The sequence below is a fragment of the Giraffa tippelskirchi genome, chromosome 4, assembly GCF_054371585.1.
Source record: "Giraffa tippelskirchi isolate mGirTip1 chromosome 4, T2T-mGirTip1v1.2.pri, whole genome shotgun sequence".
NCBI lineage: Eukaryota > Metazoa > Chordata > Mammalia > Artiodactyla > Giraffidae > Giraffa > Giraffa tippelskirchi.
In genome coordinates this window covers 38,967,328-38,985,757 of record NC_137278.1, presented here as the reverse complement: position 1 = coordinate 38,985,757, position 18,430 = coordinate 38,967,328, and the positions used below count along the sequence as shown (strand labels likewise).

Genomic DNA, 18,430 nt, shown 5'->3' with positions numbered 1-18,430 from the left:
AGCTTCTCTGTTCCGAGGCTGCCTCTCAAACATGTCTTCACTTCCAAGGGTAATGAACTCCTTGATAATAAACGCCTCGCTTTAATGCACACTCTCTTTGGTTTCCAGGAACTGCCTTATAATTACACAGCTCTGGATTGCATGTCAGAGGTTTGCTTCTCCTTTAATATTTTATGAGGAAATTCAGATTTTGACAGTAAAAATATTTAACCCAGAGGACCTGAAACCCAGACGATTATTTTGTAAAGTAGCCATCTAGCTGCACACTTGTGCACGGCGGGCTCTCCCCAATGCATACTCACTCTCTTTGATTCTCTCTGAACAGACCCAACCACATGCTGTCCAGATGGAAACCTGGCTGTATCATTACATTATATTGAAATAACCCAATACCACCTGTTTCTGTTGGGGCTCCTGCCAACATTTTCCCATAAAACATTTATTTTGCTAATATTTTAGTTGGTCACCACAGAAGGACACTTGAAGTTAAAGATTTACCATGTGTTGCAGCCACTCGGAGCCAGAAGAGGCAAAAAAATAAAAAGCCCTTTGAAACCAGGAAGCAGGGTTCAAGAAGAACAAATGTCTATGTATTGTTTCCAAAGGTGGATGCCTCACCTGGCATGATGTCATCACGGGCATGGGGATTTCTGAACAAGGTTTTCTTGGCAATCTTCACAGAATGAATTATTCTAGTGTCTCTGGTGCTCATCCTTGGATCATAAAAATATTTTCAGCTCTGTTAGGAGGCTTTCCTGCTTCTTGGCAAATTTTCCTTCTCCAAAAATGTTGCATTTATAATAAGCTCACAGAGATAGGAAATTGATTCACTTGACTTATAGGAACAAAAGGGCTTCCCTGATAGCTCAGCTGTTAAAGAGTCTGACTGCAATGCAGGAGACCCTGGTTTGATTCCTGGGCCTGGAAGATCTGCTGGAGAAGGGATAGGCTACCCACTCCAGTATTCTTGGGCTTCCCTGGTGGCTCAGCTGGTAAATGTGGGAGACCTGGGTTTGATCCCTGGGTTGGGAAGATCCCATGGAGAAGGGAAAGGCTACCCACTCCAGTATAATGGCCGGGAGAAGTCCATGGACTATATAGTCCATGGTGTCACAAAGAGTCAGACATGACTGAGCAACTTTCACTTTTACTTTTTCCTAGGAACAAAGGTATTTATTGTTTTTATTCTGTCAACAAGAACAGGATGCAAAGTGGTGTTACCTATTAAGATCTGCCACTGAACCTGAGGTTAAAGTCATTAGATACCCTTGGGAGCAGATGCAATGAACTTTGGAACTGAGCACTTGGTTGAAATCCTTTGGTCAGGAGACACAAAGTAACCTCAACAAAGTTTTCAGTGTTTTGCTTCTCTTTTTCTGTCCCTCACAGCTGCATATTTACTTGTCAAAAAATAAAGAATTAAAGCTTAATTAGCTCAAAGATTGGGAGGCCATTGGAATAATTTGCCAACATTGTCATTTGGAAATGCTTGCACCCAGTTGCACCTTCAGAGGAAATTAACTATCTACCTCCTGTGTTGCTGCAGCTGAACCCAGCTTCCCTGGTGGTTTTAGCTTCTGCCAGCATTACTGTCTTCATTTTTTCCTGTAGGCTGAACCCCTTCTCCAAAATGAACCTGAGAGAACTAAGGAAAACACATACAGAGATGCATGAAGTTTGGCTGCCTATGCTTGATTTCTCCAATCTTTTGACTCTCATGGTGCCTGGAATCGCCATGAGACTTCCCAGAATTCTAACTCACTGCTAAGTGGTTCTCCTTTCTATTGTTGTAATTGGCGATCTAATTACAAAGGTTAACTGCATGGCCTTTCCACCCCTTTCCCTTAGTTAATTAACAGACAAGGTCATCTCCTGTCCTCCTTCTAGACTGACTGATCACTTAAAATCAGAGGAAGGAAAAAAGAATCATGTTAGCCTGGAGTCCCACTCATACAACGTGTCCATTTTTCAGCACAAGGAAATTTTTACACCTAAATGCCCATTTTGCAGTGCAAAAGTAATTTATATGTTAGATATTTGTTTTAAAAGTCAACTTGTAACCTGTAATGACTATAGATATAGATTAAGAATCACAAGAAAAGCAATGTACGTCTCTTGACAGCTCCTGTTCATGTTCACATAGAGTCCCTGAAGACAGATAATCATATAATTAAGCAATCCATTTTTCAGCATATATGTGCTGTACAAAAGAGTGATACAATGAATCCTGGTGTGTGCTTTGGTTCGAAGTAGGAAATACTGAATAATCACCTTTTTTATGAAAGCACTTGACCTTTAAATTGATATTTCCTCCCAACAGATTAAAATTATTGTTCAAAGAGGTGTTGAATGCAGCACAGATAACCCAAAGGTGGCCCATCTGTTATTCACTGTTACAGTTTATGTCCAACTGACAGTAGCAGCTGACTGCCTTAGAAAAGGTAGAAAGAGCCACTTTTGGCTTTCTGTCAATATCAGATTTGATTTGATTTTTTTCCCTTTTCTAAGACTGTGAGTCTAAATTCTTAAGACTGATACAAATTCACAAATAACACTTGTGACTTTGCATCTTTCTGCTTAAAGAGAGCTTCAACATTCTGGATGGCATGAAGCAGGATGAGTAGTAACTCGGTAACATTGAGCCCACTCCCCTAGCATAAAAGTTTGCCTTGAGTAGAGTTGCCAGATATACAACCAAAATACAAGATGTTCATCTAAATTTTAATTTCAGAAGTAGATATGTCCCATACTGCAAATTATTCTTTGTCAACCTGAAATGCAAATGTACCCGAGCATCCTGTATTTTATCTGGCAGTTCTACACCTGAACACGCAGTCTCAGATTCTGATTTGCCCTAGTTTTCTCTTTTTTAACTTTTCTACAGAGAAAAACATCAAATATGGGCAGCTACAGCAACCAACATCCACAGGTTGCTGATGGCTGAAAACAAGGAGTGCTATGAAGTCAATATCCATCATCCATTCCATTGTTTTTTAGTTACTGATTGGACTGTTTCCCTTCGTGTGATTAAATGGCTCTCTTAATCATTGCCTCAATTCCTGGAATCCTTTATCAAGAGCAAGGACAACTCTGTTCTGTCTGAACAAGGAAAAATGTGAAACTGATGCTAATATTTAAAAGCTTTTTGTTTACCCTTCTAGCATCTATCATGGTGTGCACATTGAGTGGATTTATCATAGGAAAAGCTCAAGGAGATGCAGTGGTTTCAGTCACAGTCAAATCTGCTCTTTTTGAGCCCTGGAAATGTGCCCTTCCCTTCCCAGAAGTGTCCCTGCTCCTGGCAGGCTAAGCTCAGGTCTAAACTAGGGAAAAGGAGCTGCCATGGAGGGCAGAGAGCCTTGAGGCTGAAGGCTGCACAGGGAAGATATCCTACAGTGGGGTCACCAGGGCGGAACAGCACCCTGACTCTGAAACAGCAAAAACCCCTCCTTCACCACTGGTCACCTTGCCTTTTCAAGACTAGGGAAGAAAGCCTTTCTGGATCTCCCCTTCCTTTGCTCCATAGAGGGCCGTCACTGACTAAATCTGAAATGATAGCTTATCAGAGGAAACCAAGGAATCCCCATTAAGCCAGGAAACCAATAGGGAGGGCTGAAGACATGACTCTTCTTTATTGAACCATTACATTGATAAGAATCTATTATAATCGGAAACATTTCCATGACACATTTCCAATGTTTTGTGTTCTTCTGTATGTTCAGATTTAGAAAAGCACTTTCACTTACTTCATTTTCTATCTCAGTGATTTATGGCTCCAAAATAAACTTTAAGATCACTTGGCGTGTATGCTAAGTCACTTTAGTCGTGTCTGCCTCTTTGCGACCCTATGGATTGTAGCCCACCAGGGTCCTCTGTCCATGGGATTCTCCAGGCAAGAGTACTACAGTGGTTGTCTTTTTCTCCTCCAGGGGATCTTGCAGACCCAGGGATCAAACCCACATCTCTTATGTCTAACCTGCATTGGCATATGGGTTCTTTACCACTGGAACTTTCAGTTTTGTAAAATTCATGTTTTGATTTCAGAAACTCCAGACCAGCAATGGTGGCTTGAAGCCAGAAAAACTAGGCACTAACATATTTTGAATATGATGTCACAGATAGCGTCCAGGAAATGATTATCACTGGACAGATAAAAGGAAAACATTTTAAAAGAGAATATAAACTTCTTAACATACTCTAGAGGCATCATGGTGAAAAGTTCTGTGCATCAGAAAAAGAAAACTCAGTAATGTGTGTAAGGAGTGGCTTGCACGTGTGTGAGGTTAGAGAAAAAGCCACACCTGGACTGCAAATGTACTGGTTCCATCTATCAGTGCTAGTCTACCAATCCTGAAATAGAATAAGTATCATTTTTGTTTCTTCAGTGTGATACTATCAATTAACACATATTTAGACATTGCTAGATGTCAAGCACTTCACATACGTTAATCTTATTTAATCCCCTCTGTCACCCTGTGAAGCCAAGGAGACACAGAGAACTTAAGCAAAGAATGGTTAAATCACTATCCTGGAACCCAAAGGGGGTGTGGGCGAGACCGAAATGAAATCGGACAGCCTGACCCCAGAGGTCCCATTCTGAACACCATCCTGGATCTGGCAATGGTTGTCTCTCCCAAAAACTGACATGGTTCAAAATCTGAATTCCCCCCATCAGATTGTTTTCCAACCAGACCCATGAACTGTAATTGGATTACGCAGTTGGAATCTGAGAAACAGGAAAGTGCAAATGGTCGAAATAATGAGCACTCATTAAACTCCTCAGAAAGAACAACATAATCTTTCAAGGCAATTCCTATAAGCAAGTTTTGTTTGAAGACAAGAACTAAAAGGTAAGGCAGAGCATCAAGAACATGATCTTTGCCTTTAGAGCTTAGTTGTTTTCCCCCAGCCCCTGCTCCTTCACTTGTTCTCCCACAGAAAATATGGAGGTACTCACTTATTAAAAGTCAACTTGCACCCCAGTCCACCCCAGAGTAAAATCAAATGGCTCCCATGGGAGTGAGAGGAAAATGGAGTCATTTCCGTGAAAAATTCCCAAGAGTGCTTTTTTGCTTTTAAGAGCAGTGAAATCTCTTTATGCTGGTAATTTATTATTTCCACCAGTTATTCAAATATTTGTCTACATGTTGAAAAATTAGTCCTTTTTCAAACAAGTTTCTGCTTTTAGAGCAAAAGCATGCTAAATATTCAATGAAACGGGAACTCTGACAAAAGGATCCACAGAGAGCAAAATTAAAGACACATGCTTTCTTTTGCCTTAGATATGCAAACTAAAAAAAATTGTAATAATAAAAAATAAAAATGTGTGCCTCTCTCCAACAGACATTGGGCTTTACAGCCTGGACTAGACACCTAACTTCAAGGAAGGAGGTTGATTTCATCCAAACATCACTTGCCGTACCATCGCCCTGAGCTTCTGAGCTAAGTGAGTCCAATCATTTCTAAAAATGGTGGTCCAGACTGGTCTTTGTTTTGTCCCTACTATTCTCAGCCTCAGACAATAACAGTATGAAGACATAAACTTTATCAAATGTAGATTGTGGCTAGTGTTATCCAAAAGGAGAAAAGTTACTGTTCATCAATTATCATGTTACAGATATTTTCTATCACTACAGTTATAGTTGTCATGTTTATGTGGATAATTTCCTCCTTTCCATCCAAGTCATAAGTGTGCCATTAGATGGGATGAGAAGGGATACAGAAGGGATAGTAGGGTCCATAGGAGAAGGAAAGGACTATTTACTGGATGCTTCCTGACTTACTGTAGGGAACAAAGTGAAGGCAGGAGACTCAGGTATTACACCCAGTAGTGTAACATTTTCCCTTCTATTAATAGAACTTCTGTGCTCTTGGTAAATCAGGTGGAGCCATGACTGAGTAGCTTTTCTTCCTGGAAAACAAGGTTAGTGATATTAAAAAAAAAATTACCTCTTGCTAAATTAATATTTCTATATTGTACCCAGCAAGCAGTCCTTCTGTATGGAAAATTGTGTAGAAGAAAGAAGAGCTATATGACTTCTTCAAAAATGAGGGAAGATCAGAGAAAATGGGAAAATACTCAAAGAACTAAACTGTGTAAATGAATACAACAATTCATCCTAACAGCCTCTGAACCCTCACTTATACCATAGCTAATGCCTAGAAGCCCAAGTTCCCATTCAGTCAGCACTAGCCTCAAACACATCTCATCTAGGGGATTATTTTTCCTTGTTGTCTGTTTATTCTCAATTGCCCTCAGTATTCAGCACACAGGAAGTGCCCAATAATTACTGTTTGAATAAACAGAAAATGACCTCATAGAGCATGTAGCATAGACATGGGATTCTTTTTAGTAATTATCAGATTTTTGGATTTGCTGAAGTTATAAAAAAAAAAATCTGATTTGGGTCAGCAAGTTCAGTAAATCAGCCCCATAAAAGAAATTTGAGGAGAGCCTTTTCCATTGACCTTTTCTTCACATTAAAAATGTCTCTGAATCTGACGGTAGGTATCAAGAGATTTGGAAAATGTCATGCCTCCTGCCCGAGTAGCTCAACTTCCAGCTATCTACCCCAAGGAAGTAATAAGAGGTATGAATAAAGATTTATGTGTGGAGATGTTCATCAGCACTATTTAGAATATCCATAGACATACCCGTCCAGCCACAGGGTCAAGTTTCAGTTAATCTGGGATCAGGGTACAGTCATGAAGTGGCATGTCCGTGACCATTAAATGTGATGTTTTGTAAAGATTTGCAAATGACATGGAAGATGTATAGTGATAGATGAAACAAAGCAGGACACAATGCAATTGATACAATATGATTCCAAATCTACTGGAAAGAGAGAACTCCAGGAAGAGAGAGACACATAAAGAGAAAATCAGAAGTCAGTATTTCCTTACTTATGAGGTTATTTTCTTTCTTTCATCTTTTTTGTATTTCCTAGTTATTATATATACCCGAATTGTTTTTAAAGTTAGAAAAAATGGGAGTTTTTTAAATCTTAGAGTTGCTAACTGTTTAAACCATGTTAGAAAATCTAATTATAGGGAAAACAATATAGTCTAAATTCCAATAGTTTCACTTATAATGATTAAAACTAAGGTTCCAGCACACAAGCTATCACAGGATCTCTACAGTTTTGCTATGTTTCCTTCAAAACATTTACACATTCATCCAAATATCCAAACACTTATGATCTATGTGTAAACAGAACTTAGTAATTACATGGACTGGCTTGGGAAGGGAAGGTGGCAAAGGGAGGTCAGGAGAGTCCAATCCCAGTCATAGCTTCCCATTGATTTACTGGGCAAGCCCCTTCACCCTTTCAGACTTCCTTTGTGTCATTTGAGAGTATTACACTAGGTGACTTCTGAGCTCCACTCTCTCTGAAGTCCATGAAATAATTATCTCTTTCACTGCCCTGTCTATGTTGTTCTAGGTGGTCACCACTGAAGGAATTGCATTTGAAACATGGCAGACTCAACCAATCCTGAGTGTAAGGATGACTGTCCAGTAACCCAAAAAGACAAGAGCGGCCAACCACACACACTTTGTCTGTTCAACAGTCTTCCTCCTACCTCATCCCCTGCCTCTGAACCTAAATAACACAATCTGCTTAGAGTTCTGTTCTCCCCACAGGTGTGATTTGTAATGGACTGTATTCACTTTTGGAGAAGGCAATGGCACCCCACTCCAGTACTCTTGCCTGGAAAATCCCATGGACGGAGGAGCCTGGAAGGCTGCAGTCCATGGGGTCGCTAGGAGTCGGACACGACTGAACGACTTCACTTTCACTTTTCACTTTCATGCATTGGAGAAGGAAATGGCAACCCACTCCAGTGTTCTTGCCTGGAGAATCCCAGGGATGGGGAGGCTGGTGGGCTGCCATCTATGGCGTCACACAGAGTCGGACACGACTGAAGCGACTTAGCAGCAGCAGTAGCAGTATTCACTTTTATCATAAGGGAAACCTAATATTTCCTCAATAACAAAGACTCTAAGCCTTTTCTGGGACACGATTGCCTTTGAGAACCTATGAAAAACACTGACCTTTCCTCAGGAAAATATTCTTTCATGTCAAACTTTTGCTGATCACTTTAGAAAACCTAAAGTTCTTAGTGGTCCTTGGAAACAAGATTAAAAATCTCTGGTGAAAAAAATATTGACCTATTCAATAGTTGCTACTGCTAAGTCGCTTCAGTCGTGTCCGACTCTGTGCGACCCCATAGACGGCAGCCCACCAGGCTCCACCGTCCCTGGGATTCTCCAGGCAGGAATACTGGAGTGGGTTGCCATTTCCTTCTCCAGTGCATGAAAGGGAAAAGTGAAAGTGAAGTCGCTCAGTCGTATCCGACTCTTAGCGACCTCATGGACTGTAGCCTACCAGGCTCCTCCGTCCGTGGGATTTTCCAGGCAGGAGTACTGGAGTGGGATGCCATTGCCTTCTCCGCTATTCAATAGAGGCCCAGACAATTTTAAAATACACTTGTTTTTCATCAAGGTCATAGAAAATAGACTGATGGTTGCCAAGAGGAAGGGGATTGGGAGAGGGTTGGATTGGGAATTTGGGAGTAGCAAAGTGGCATATATAGAATGGATGAAAAACAAGGCCCCACTGTATGGCACAGGGAACTACATTTATATCATGTAATAAACCATAATGGAAAAGAATATGAAAAGGTATGTCTATGTATAACTGAGTCACTTTGCTGTACAGCAGTAATAGCACAACAATGTAATTCAACTATACTTCAATAAAAGTCAATTAAATATGCTTCTTTTCTAAGAATAAGATAATCTTGATGACTAGAAATGCCCCCATGTAACTGAGGAGACTCTCCCAGACCTTGTGACTTGAGAGGAAGGTAAGGCACAGGGATGGCCTAGTAAGAAATTCTAGGAGTGAACAAGACTCAAGACTGCAGTGAGGAGTGCAGGATCTCAGAAACTTCCCCTGGTGCCAGAGCCCATCTACAAGTCACAATGCCATAAGCACCACCATGGCAACCTTATCCTCAAGAAGAATTATAACTACCATGCATTGAGTGTTCACCCTGTCTCTTGCCATTACCTCATTTGATCTTTGCCACAATACTTGGTGTAGTGTACTTTCATGGTACTCCAAATACCTCCATTTACAAATCAGGAAATTGAATATCAGGGAGGTTAAGAAGATCTCCAAGTCCACAGACCCAGGAAATAGCAGGAACAAATTTCACACAAGCTCTGCCTGGCTCTATTCCACTTGCCTAAGGCTATCCATTGCCAAGCAAGTCTCCTGGCTCAGTTCAGTGACTGGACTGAATTAGTTTCTTAAGAAACATTGCTATTAGTTGAACACAAGTGACACGGAGCCGACTCGTAGAAAGTTAGCAACAAGTGGCTGCTGAAGGATAGTAAAGCCTGGATGCCCATTGCTTCCCAAAGGTCTGTTTGAAGGAGGAAATGAAAGGAGAGATTGGCTGGGAGTTTCTGAAAAAAAACGGCATCTTTGTTTTTTCCATTTGCAGAGTCATTGTTTCATTGTCTGTTCAAGGTTGTGAGTAAACAGGTACAGCCAAGCTCTATAGCCCCAGATCATCACCAAGGCTTTAGTGAAATTTCCAGGGCCAGGGAGCCACATGCCAGCGCACAGCAAGGTTGGCTCTGAGTTCCAGTTCTCTTAACAAAATATGCCCATTGTCCCCTAGTAACCTCACTCAAAATCATAGGACTCCAGCAATGCAAAGAATCTCAAATGTGAACTTGGTTTAAGTCCTTTCCCTTTTTCATCAAACCTACCCTTCTTCTACCTTGAACTTGACTTTACCAAGGAAGCAATTCCAGAGAGGAGAAAACCAAAGAAAAGAAACAACTTTCTTGAGATTATACAGTTAATTGTCACAGTGTAGAAGCTGAATTCAAGTCTACTATGGGCCAAGAAATATACTGATATTTTATAAATATTATTCCATTTAAATTTACTCACTGAAGCAGGCAAAATTACATCCATTTTATAGATTGAAAAACACTGTCCAAGGATATAAATAATTCACCAAGGTCAAAAACAAACAAAACGTTATTTGAACATGATCAGCCTGAGCCATAAAGTCAAGGCCTTTTTCAAAAAATTCTATTGGCCAATAGCGTTGAGCAAGAAGTTACCCTGGCTGGTCATAATACTGTGTGATATGAGTCAATATATTTTTAGTTTCCTCACACTCTACTTACCTCTGGTGCTCTGTCTCTCAGTTCAGAGAATGCACACCGACATGATGATAGAAACGAAAGTGAGACCTCCTCTACGGGTTCAGTGGGACACAGAGCCAACACCAAAATTCAAGACAGAACCATCTTGGGTTGGATATATGCCAGAGTAGATGGAAGACATGCTCAAGGGTCAGAGGAGACAAGTGACATCTCAAAGATGCCAGAATAGCAACAGACAGATGGAGATAAAAAACAAACACACTTTCTCTACCAACACTAGTGTCAGGTACTCCCATCAAATGTAGCACCAATACTTGGGGAAAGAAGTGGATAAAGGAGAAGGAACCCTAAATCTGACAAGGATCTAAAATGAGAAGAGTAAGTTTTCTGCATTAGCCAAAAGAGAAGCTCAGAGTAAAGTGAATTATAGAAAAATAGAGATGGCATTTTTTACACTCCTAGGTGACTATGAACGTTCATATGTGCTACTTCTCTGGATACTTTTGTGGCTTTAACACAAAACAGTCATACAGTGGTATCATACCTGTAGTTGGGTTAAACTGATTATTTTATCATGCTACTGATTTAGAAATATTCTATAGAAATTCTGGAAACTCTTTAAGACAAGCTTGAAGTAGACTTTAGTTGAAGGAAAAGGGAACCACCTAAAATGGTGTGTCCAACTCCCATTAGAAGCCTTTCCCTACCACCCTCCTCCCACTACTTATTATTTCAGACTTGAAGGGAAAGTGGGAGAGAAAAAGGAAGAGGGGTTTCAGAGTAATTTGTTTTTGCCTAAATGGAAGGAAGAAGCAGTGGAAATAAAGCTATTGGAAGAAAAGACAGATTGCACCTCCTCACATCCCTCAAGAACTGATTTCATCCAGAAATGAAGGTTTTCAAAAACCTTGGCCAGGTATTTGTCTAGTTTATTCTTTAGGAAGACCTGTGACATGCTAATGAAATTTGAAGTTCCCCAAAGAGGAAATTCTAGCGTTACCCTCACACCCTCAGAATAGCCTACAGAACCCTCTATGGTCTTTATAAAACTAAGCATTTTAAATCTGTGTGATTTAATTCAGCAGTCTCCCCATTGAATAATACGTCCCATGAAGGCTTCCCTGGTGGCTCAGACAGTAAAGCGTCTGCCTGCAATGTGGGAGACTCGGGTTCGATCCCTGGGTCGGGAAGATCCCCTGGAGAAGAAAATTGCAACCCACTCCAGTACTTTTGCCTGGAAAATCCCATGGACAGAGGAGTCTGGTAGGTTACAGTTCATGGGGTCGCAAAGAATTGGACACAACTGAGCGACTTCACTCACTATGATGGCAGTCTGTGGGAGTGTCATTCACCAAAGTGTCCTCAGAAACTAGCCCATTATATTAATTAATTAATGTTACAGTCCAGAAATTGGAAAATATTGTTATTAAATTCTTGCACTACACATGAGGTGGGATAGTGTTATTTGAAAGTGAACTTAGCTTAGCTTAAAATTGATATTGAAAACTATAGAGCAATCTTTTAAAGAAGTATATTCACTAAGCAAAGAGAGGAAATCATATAAAAATACTCAATTGAAAACAGAAAGAAAAAAACAGGGCAAAAAAAGAAACAAGAAAAAGAAACAGCGTAATGAAGAGGAAAAGTTATGAATATTGTAGATATTAATTGAAATATTAATATATCAATAATCACTGTAAATGTGAATGGCCCAAATGTATCAATTAAAAGAGATTTTCAGAGAGGATTAAAAAAAAACAAGATTCAACTATATGTTGTCTACAATAAACCCACTTTAAATATAAAAATAGATTGAATACTACATCCCAGTCTTCCTTCTCTCCTACACACACATGCACATACATGTATACACACACACACACATAAACACACACCACTAACAGAACTAAGAATGAGTTACTTCCTATTCTCATTGTACTAGATCCTGTACAATTACTAATCAAGACATTCTCAGACAGGGATTGAGACTTCGAATGATTTCATAACGTCTGTAAGCAGTTCTCCAAATCTAGAGTGAAAATGAAAGAAGTACTTAACAAACTTGTTGAAGTCTTGCTCTTACATACACAGTCAGGATTTAACAAGCAGTTGAAAATTAGTTGCCAATTAGTTGCCAAAAATTAGTTGCCAAAAAATCGCCAATATCCGCTGGATCATCGAAAAAGCAAGAGAGTTCCAGAAAAACATCTATTTCTGCTTTATTGACTATGCCAAAGCCTTTGACTGTGTGGATCACAATAAACTGTGGAAAACTCTTCAAGAGATGGGAATACCAGACCACCTGACCTGCCTCTTGAGAAACCTGTATGCAGGTCAGGAAGCAACAGTTAGAACTGGACATGGAACAACAGACTGGTTCCAAATAGGAAAAGGAGTCCGTCAAGGCTGTATATTGTCACCCTGCTTATTTAACTTCTATGCAGAGTACATCATGAGAAACGCTGGGCTGGAAGAAACACAAGCTGGAATCAAGATTGCTGGGAGAAATATCAATAACCTCAGATATGCGGATGACACCACCCTTATGGCAGAAAGTGAAGAAGAACTAAAGAGCCTCTTGATGAAGGTGAAAGAGGAGAGTGAAAAAGTTGGCTTAAAGCTCAATGTTCAGAAAACTAAGATCATGACATCTGGTCCCATCACTTCATGGGAAATAGATGGGGAAACAGTGGAAACAGTGTTAGACTTTATTTTTTTGGGCTCCAAAATCACTGCTGATGGTGATTGCAGCCATGAAATTAAAAGACGCTTACTCCTTGAAAGGAAAGTTATGGCCAACCTAGATAGCATATTTAAAAGCAGAGACATTACTTTGCCAACAAAAGTACGTCTAGTCAAGGCTATGGTTTTTCCAGTGGTCATGTATGGATGTGAGAGTTGGACGGTGAAGAAAGCTGAGCACCGCAGAATTGATGCTTTTGAACTGTGGTGTTGGAGAAGACTCTTGAGAGTCCCTTGGACTGCAAGGAGATCCAATCAATCCATCCTAAAAGAGATCAATCCTGGGTGTTCATTGGAAGGTCTGATGTTGAAGCTGAAGCTCCAATACTTTGGCCACCTCATGCGAAGGGTTGACTCATTGGAAAAGACCCTAATGCTGGGTAGGATTGGGGGCGGGAGGAGAAGGGGACGACAGAGGATGAGATGGTTGGATGGCATCACCGACTCGATGGACATGGGTTTGGGTAAACTCCGGGAGTTGGTGATGAACAGAGAGGTCTGGCGTGCTGCAATTCATGGGGTTGCAAAGAGTCGGACACGACTGAGCGACTGAACTGAACTGAACTGAAAATTAGTTACAGTTTCTTAGGAAAATGATGAAAGAAAACATGCAAATATAACCCATATGTTAACTTTGTTATTTGTCCCCCAAGACTCTTGTCATGTTACCATTTCACACTTAGCAAATGACAACCTCTCCTACTATATTGATTAAAGAAAATTGAAGTTTCCCTTACCTAAAGGAAAATTAGTTTATTCCCACCTATTGATGCCCAAATTGGGCATATTACCCCCCTCAAACCTGTTACTCCTAATAATTTGCAAGGAATTTTTTCTGAAAAAGAACCTAAGATTCAACTTTCTGAAACAAATCAGCTACTAACTGAAATAAATTTAAACAATTTCTATAGAAAAAGTCAAGAAGACTATATAAGCATTTTTAATTCAAATAACAAATACCATATGATTAATAATTTGTCAGCCAATTTCCTGTTAAATTAGCTAATCTTTGATCTTTGAAGTTGTATTCTAACCATATGAAGCAATTACAAAAGCTCTCCATAAGAATAATAACTCTGTTTACAACAAAATTTGCAAACACACAATTGACATGCCACATTTGCCCACCTAGGTTTTCTTGCCTCTATAGTTCTTTTTTAAAAAATGAATTTGCTGTCAGCATATTCTAAATGAGAAATTTCACATGTATACTCTAATTTCAGACTTCTCTTGAAAAATAGATCTGTTACAGCAGGGCTTATAATTCAACATGGCAGCAATCAGCTGGGCTAATAGTAACTGCTTCCTTTAGTCAAGGAAGCATGAACAATCCAGTTTACCACAGTCACCACCATACTGCTTCTCTAACAAGGAGGCCCAGTACAGTTGCCACTCACCATCAAGCTTCTGCTGTTGTTCTTCTTGTAGTAAAAACAAAAAACTATTTCTCTGTATTTAAATGGCAGCCCGCTCCAGTATTCTTGCCTGGAAAATTCCATGAACGGAGAAGACTGGCGTGCAGTTCATGGGGTCGCAAAGAATAGGACGTGATCAAGCATGCGCATGCATACATGCACATGCTTCTATCAAAACTGGGATGATAGGGAATTCCCTGATAGTCCAGTGGGTAAGAATCTGCCTTGCAATGCAGGGGACGTAGGTCCAATCGCTGGTCAGGGAACTAAGATCCCACATGCTGTGGAGCAACTAAGTCCATGCCACAAATACTGAGCCCACAGACTCTGGATCCGTACAATGCTGCAACAAAGGACTGACACAGTCAAATAAATAAATAATATTTTTTTTAAAAACTAGGAAAATATACCAAGAGGATATCAAGTGTTTTATCTATCTGCATGCTTCAATCATGCATATTCACTGACCATCCCATGTAAACATTTGAACTTGCAACCTATGTCCTAAAACAGCAATGAAATAGTTCTAAGCTCTGTAAGTCAAGAGGTACAGGCTAGCAATAAACCAAGGTCATAGGCCTTCTCTCATATAACAAGAATAATCAATAAGATGCCCCTCCACAGAGGGAGAATGAATAGAGATTTGAGGTCAATCAACATTTTCTGAAAAATAAAGATCCTCCAGAACACTCCCTGTATTAGCTTCCTAAGGGTGACATAACAAAGTACCACAGATTCGGTGGTTTAAATAACAGAAATTTATGTTGTCACAGAAGGTAGGAGTCTAAAATCAAGTTGCTAGCCAGGTTGTTCTCTCCTGCAGCCTGTCTCTTTTGGCCTCTCCCTGCCGTTTCAGATAGTAGTCCCTCTTTGCATGCATGCATGTCTTTGTATGCCCTAATCTCCTCTTCCAATAAGGACAACAGTCAGATTGGCTTAGATCTACTCTAACAGGCTCATTTTAACTTAATTACCTCTGTAAAGGCCTTATCTCAAATACAATCACATTCTAAAGTACTGGAAGTTGAGGTTTCAATACGTGAATTGGGGAGGGCTCAGGGATGGGAACATAGTTTAGTCCATAACAGTCCCTAACTCAGTCTTGGAAACTAGCATAATCTTTATCTCTTCAAATATTTCCCCTTCTCCTCCTCCTCCTCTCCCCTTCTCTTTCCTCTCCTTCTCCTTCTTCCCCTTCCCCTCCTCCTCCTTCTTCTCTCTCTCTCCCCCACTCTCTCTTCCCTCTCCCCTAGGATTCAAATTATACATATGTTACAATGTTTGATATAGTCCCAGAATTCTTGAATAATCTGTTCTGTTTTCCTTTCCCTTTTTCTCTGTGTTTCAGTCTGGGTACTTTCTATAGACCTAGCTTTAGGTTCACTAATTCTTTCCTCAGCTGTGTCAAATCTACTGATGAGCCTGACAAATGCATTTTTCACCTCTGTTATTGGGTGTTACATTTCTAGTGTTTCCATTTGACTTTTTTTATAGTTTCCATCTCCCTGATGAAATTGTCCATTTGATCTTGCATGCTGTCTGCCTTTTAAACCTCTGTTGGGTAATTCCAACATCTGTGTCAAATTTGAGTCTGGATCTGATGATTGCTTTGTCTTTTGGAGATGTGTTGTTTTTTGTTGCCTTTTCATATGCTTTATAATTTTTTCTACACCCATGAACAGAAACCAGAAATCTAACATAACTTTGATATCAAAATCTGAAGAGACCATTAAGGAAAGGGCATTATGGACATCATTAAACAAAATATTGGAAAAAAAATTTTTAATGCATAAAAAAGATAATAAATCATGACTTCATTGGGTTTACTCTCCCCAAAATAAGTGATTTAACATCACAAAAATGAATTAATATAACTCAAAACATTAAGATTAAAGGAGAAAAATAATTTAATTATCTCAATGATTGCAAAAGTAGCATTTGATATAGTACAAGCCCTTTAATGATATAAAATTAAAACTCTTAATAAAGTACAAAGAGAGGCAATAATGGAAAAGAATATAAAAATATTATACATATATGTTGAACAACTGAATCACTTTGCTGCACAGCAAAAACTAACATAACACCATAAATCACCTGTACGAAAATAAAATAAATTTTTTTAAAATAAAATAAGAGACAAATTTTTAAAATAATAATTTGAAAAAAACACACATATAAAATACCACACTTAAGAGTGAAATGTTGAATTTATTCCCTTTGTGATAAAAATAAGACAAAAACATTCACCATTACCAATTTTATTCAGTAATGTACTGGAGGTCCTAGACAGTACGGTATAAAGACTAGAAGAAAAGAAATAAAACTGTCATTCAGGTACATAATTAGAAGTCAGTTTATCAAGGTAGTTTGAAGCAAAATTAATGTAACTTGGCATTTTCATATACCAGCAACAATGACTCAGAAAATAAAAAATTTTAAATACCATTTATAAAATGTCTAGGAATAGAGTGTCACCCTGGGGTCGCGGCTTGTTGCGCCCATCTTCATCTGGCAAAAGTATGGGCCGCACTGCCGCCAAGAATGAACGGAGCACTAGGAAAGGTGCTGTGTCTGAAGAATGACACCATTTTTAAGCAAGCCTTTTCCCTCTTGAGGTTCAGAACTTCAGGAGAGAATCCCATCTGTTCTGCAGGTGGCATTCTGCTGACCACCAGTCGGCACTACAGGTCAAAGCCCACGCACGGCATTGGAAGATACAAGCACCTAGTTAAGCCAGAGGAGCCCAAAAAGAAGAAGGGAAAAGTGGAAGTGAGACCCATTAATTTGGGGACAGATTATGAATATGGGGCTTTAAACATTCACCTGATTGCATATGACATGGCCCTGACAGAGAGTTATGCCCAGTATATTCACAACCTCTCCATTAAAGTCGAGGAAAGTTATGCGATGCCCACCAAAACCATGGAGGTGTTGCAGCTTCAGGACCAAGGCAACAAAATGGTACTGGACTCAGTTCTTACCACCCATGAGCGAGTGGTTCAGATCAGCGGTTTGAGTGCTACGTTTGCAGAGATTTTCTTGGAAATAATCCAAAGCAATCTTCCTGAAGGAGTCAAATTGTCCGTGAGGGAGCACACTGAAGAAGACTTCAAGGGAAGGTTCAAAGCTCGGCCAGAACTGGAAGAACTGTTAGCCAAGTTGAACTAGCACACTGCAGGCCCTTTCATGCCTTTCAGCACTGGTGATATTGAGTGGCAAGGGGAAGAGCTTTCTGGGTGGCCAGAGTTGAGCAGGAGACCCTGACCCTCAACATCATAAGCACCCATCTCCACTGCCAGGAGTGTCTCCTCTCCTTGGTTACCAATTGTCACCACTTTTCTTTGAGCCAACCCTGGGTATCCTCCATCTAATAAAAAGCTGCTGCTAAAAAAAAAAAAAAAATGTCTAGGAATAACATTAATAAAAGAACAAAAGATCTCTCTGGAGAAAATAATAAAATTACTTTAAAAGAGATTTTAATATGAATATAGGAAGATAGAGTAGATGCAAAGACTAGGAGGCCCAGTGTCATAAAGAGGTTTGTTCTTCCCATATTGACCTACAGATTCAGGAGAATAAATCCCAAAGGTTTTAGATTTATTCTACTTAGTAAATAAAGGATCAAAATGCAACAATTTATGTAAAAATATGAGGGGGGGGGAGGAGGGAGGGAGGGGAAAGTAGGATAGGGGGGTTGAGACTTGTATGCATATGTGTATTTGAATGTGTTTTGAAACTTGAAAGTTGATTTTGACATTCACATGGAAGTATCAAGACATTCATGAAAAAGAAAACTGGGGAATCTTGTCCTACTATGATATGATATGATATGATAAAGCTCATCATAAAGATACAATGATTAAAAAGCATTCTATAGGCCCAGAGATGAAAAGACAGATTAATCAAACAAAATAGAGAACTCAGAAATTGAACAATATCCATGTGGACAACTGATAGATAATTGAGCTAGCATTGCAGATCAATGGTAATAGGATGAAATTTCAAAAACTTGTACTGAAACAACTGGATATTCATTTGGAAAATAAAATAATATTTACCTCTACCTATACCTCTACCT

At 39.6% G+C, this 18,430-nt stretch overlaps 1 protein-coding gene across 2 annotated transcripts; it reads left to right on the top strand.

Moving 5' to 3' along the window:
- The first annotated feature begins 16,838 nt into the window (after positions 1-16,838).
- Positions 16,839-17,754, top strand: LOC145544911 (large ribosomal subunit protein mL48-like). 2 transcript variants are annotated; one of them, XM_081588298.1, is made up of 2 exons: positions 16,843-17,115; positions 17,356-17,754. In XM_081588298.1, exons 1-2 carry the CDS (start codon positions 16,894-16,896, stop codon positions 17,518-17,520), a joined length of 387 nt encoding a protein of 128 aa, XP_081444424.1. In that variant the 5' UTR covers positions 16,843-16,893; the 3' UTR covers positions 17,521-17,754. The 2 variants fall into 2 exon arrangements, with proteins under 2 accessions (XP_081444423.1, XP_081444424.1); XM_081588297.1 differs by having other exon boundaries at positions 16,839-17,754.
- The last annotated feature ends 676 nt before the right edge of the window (positions 17,755-18,430 follow it).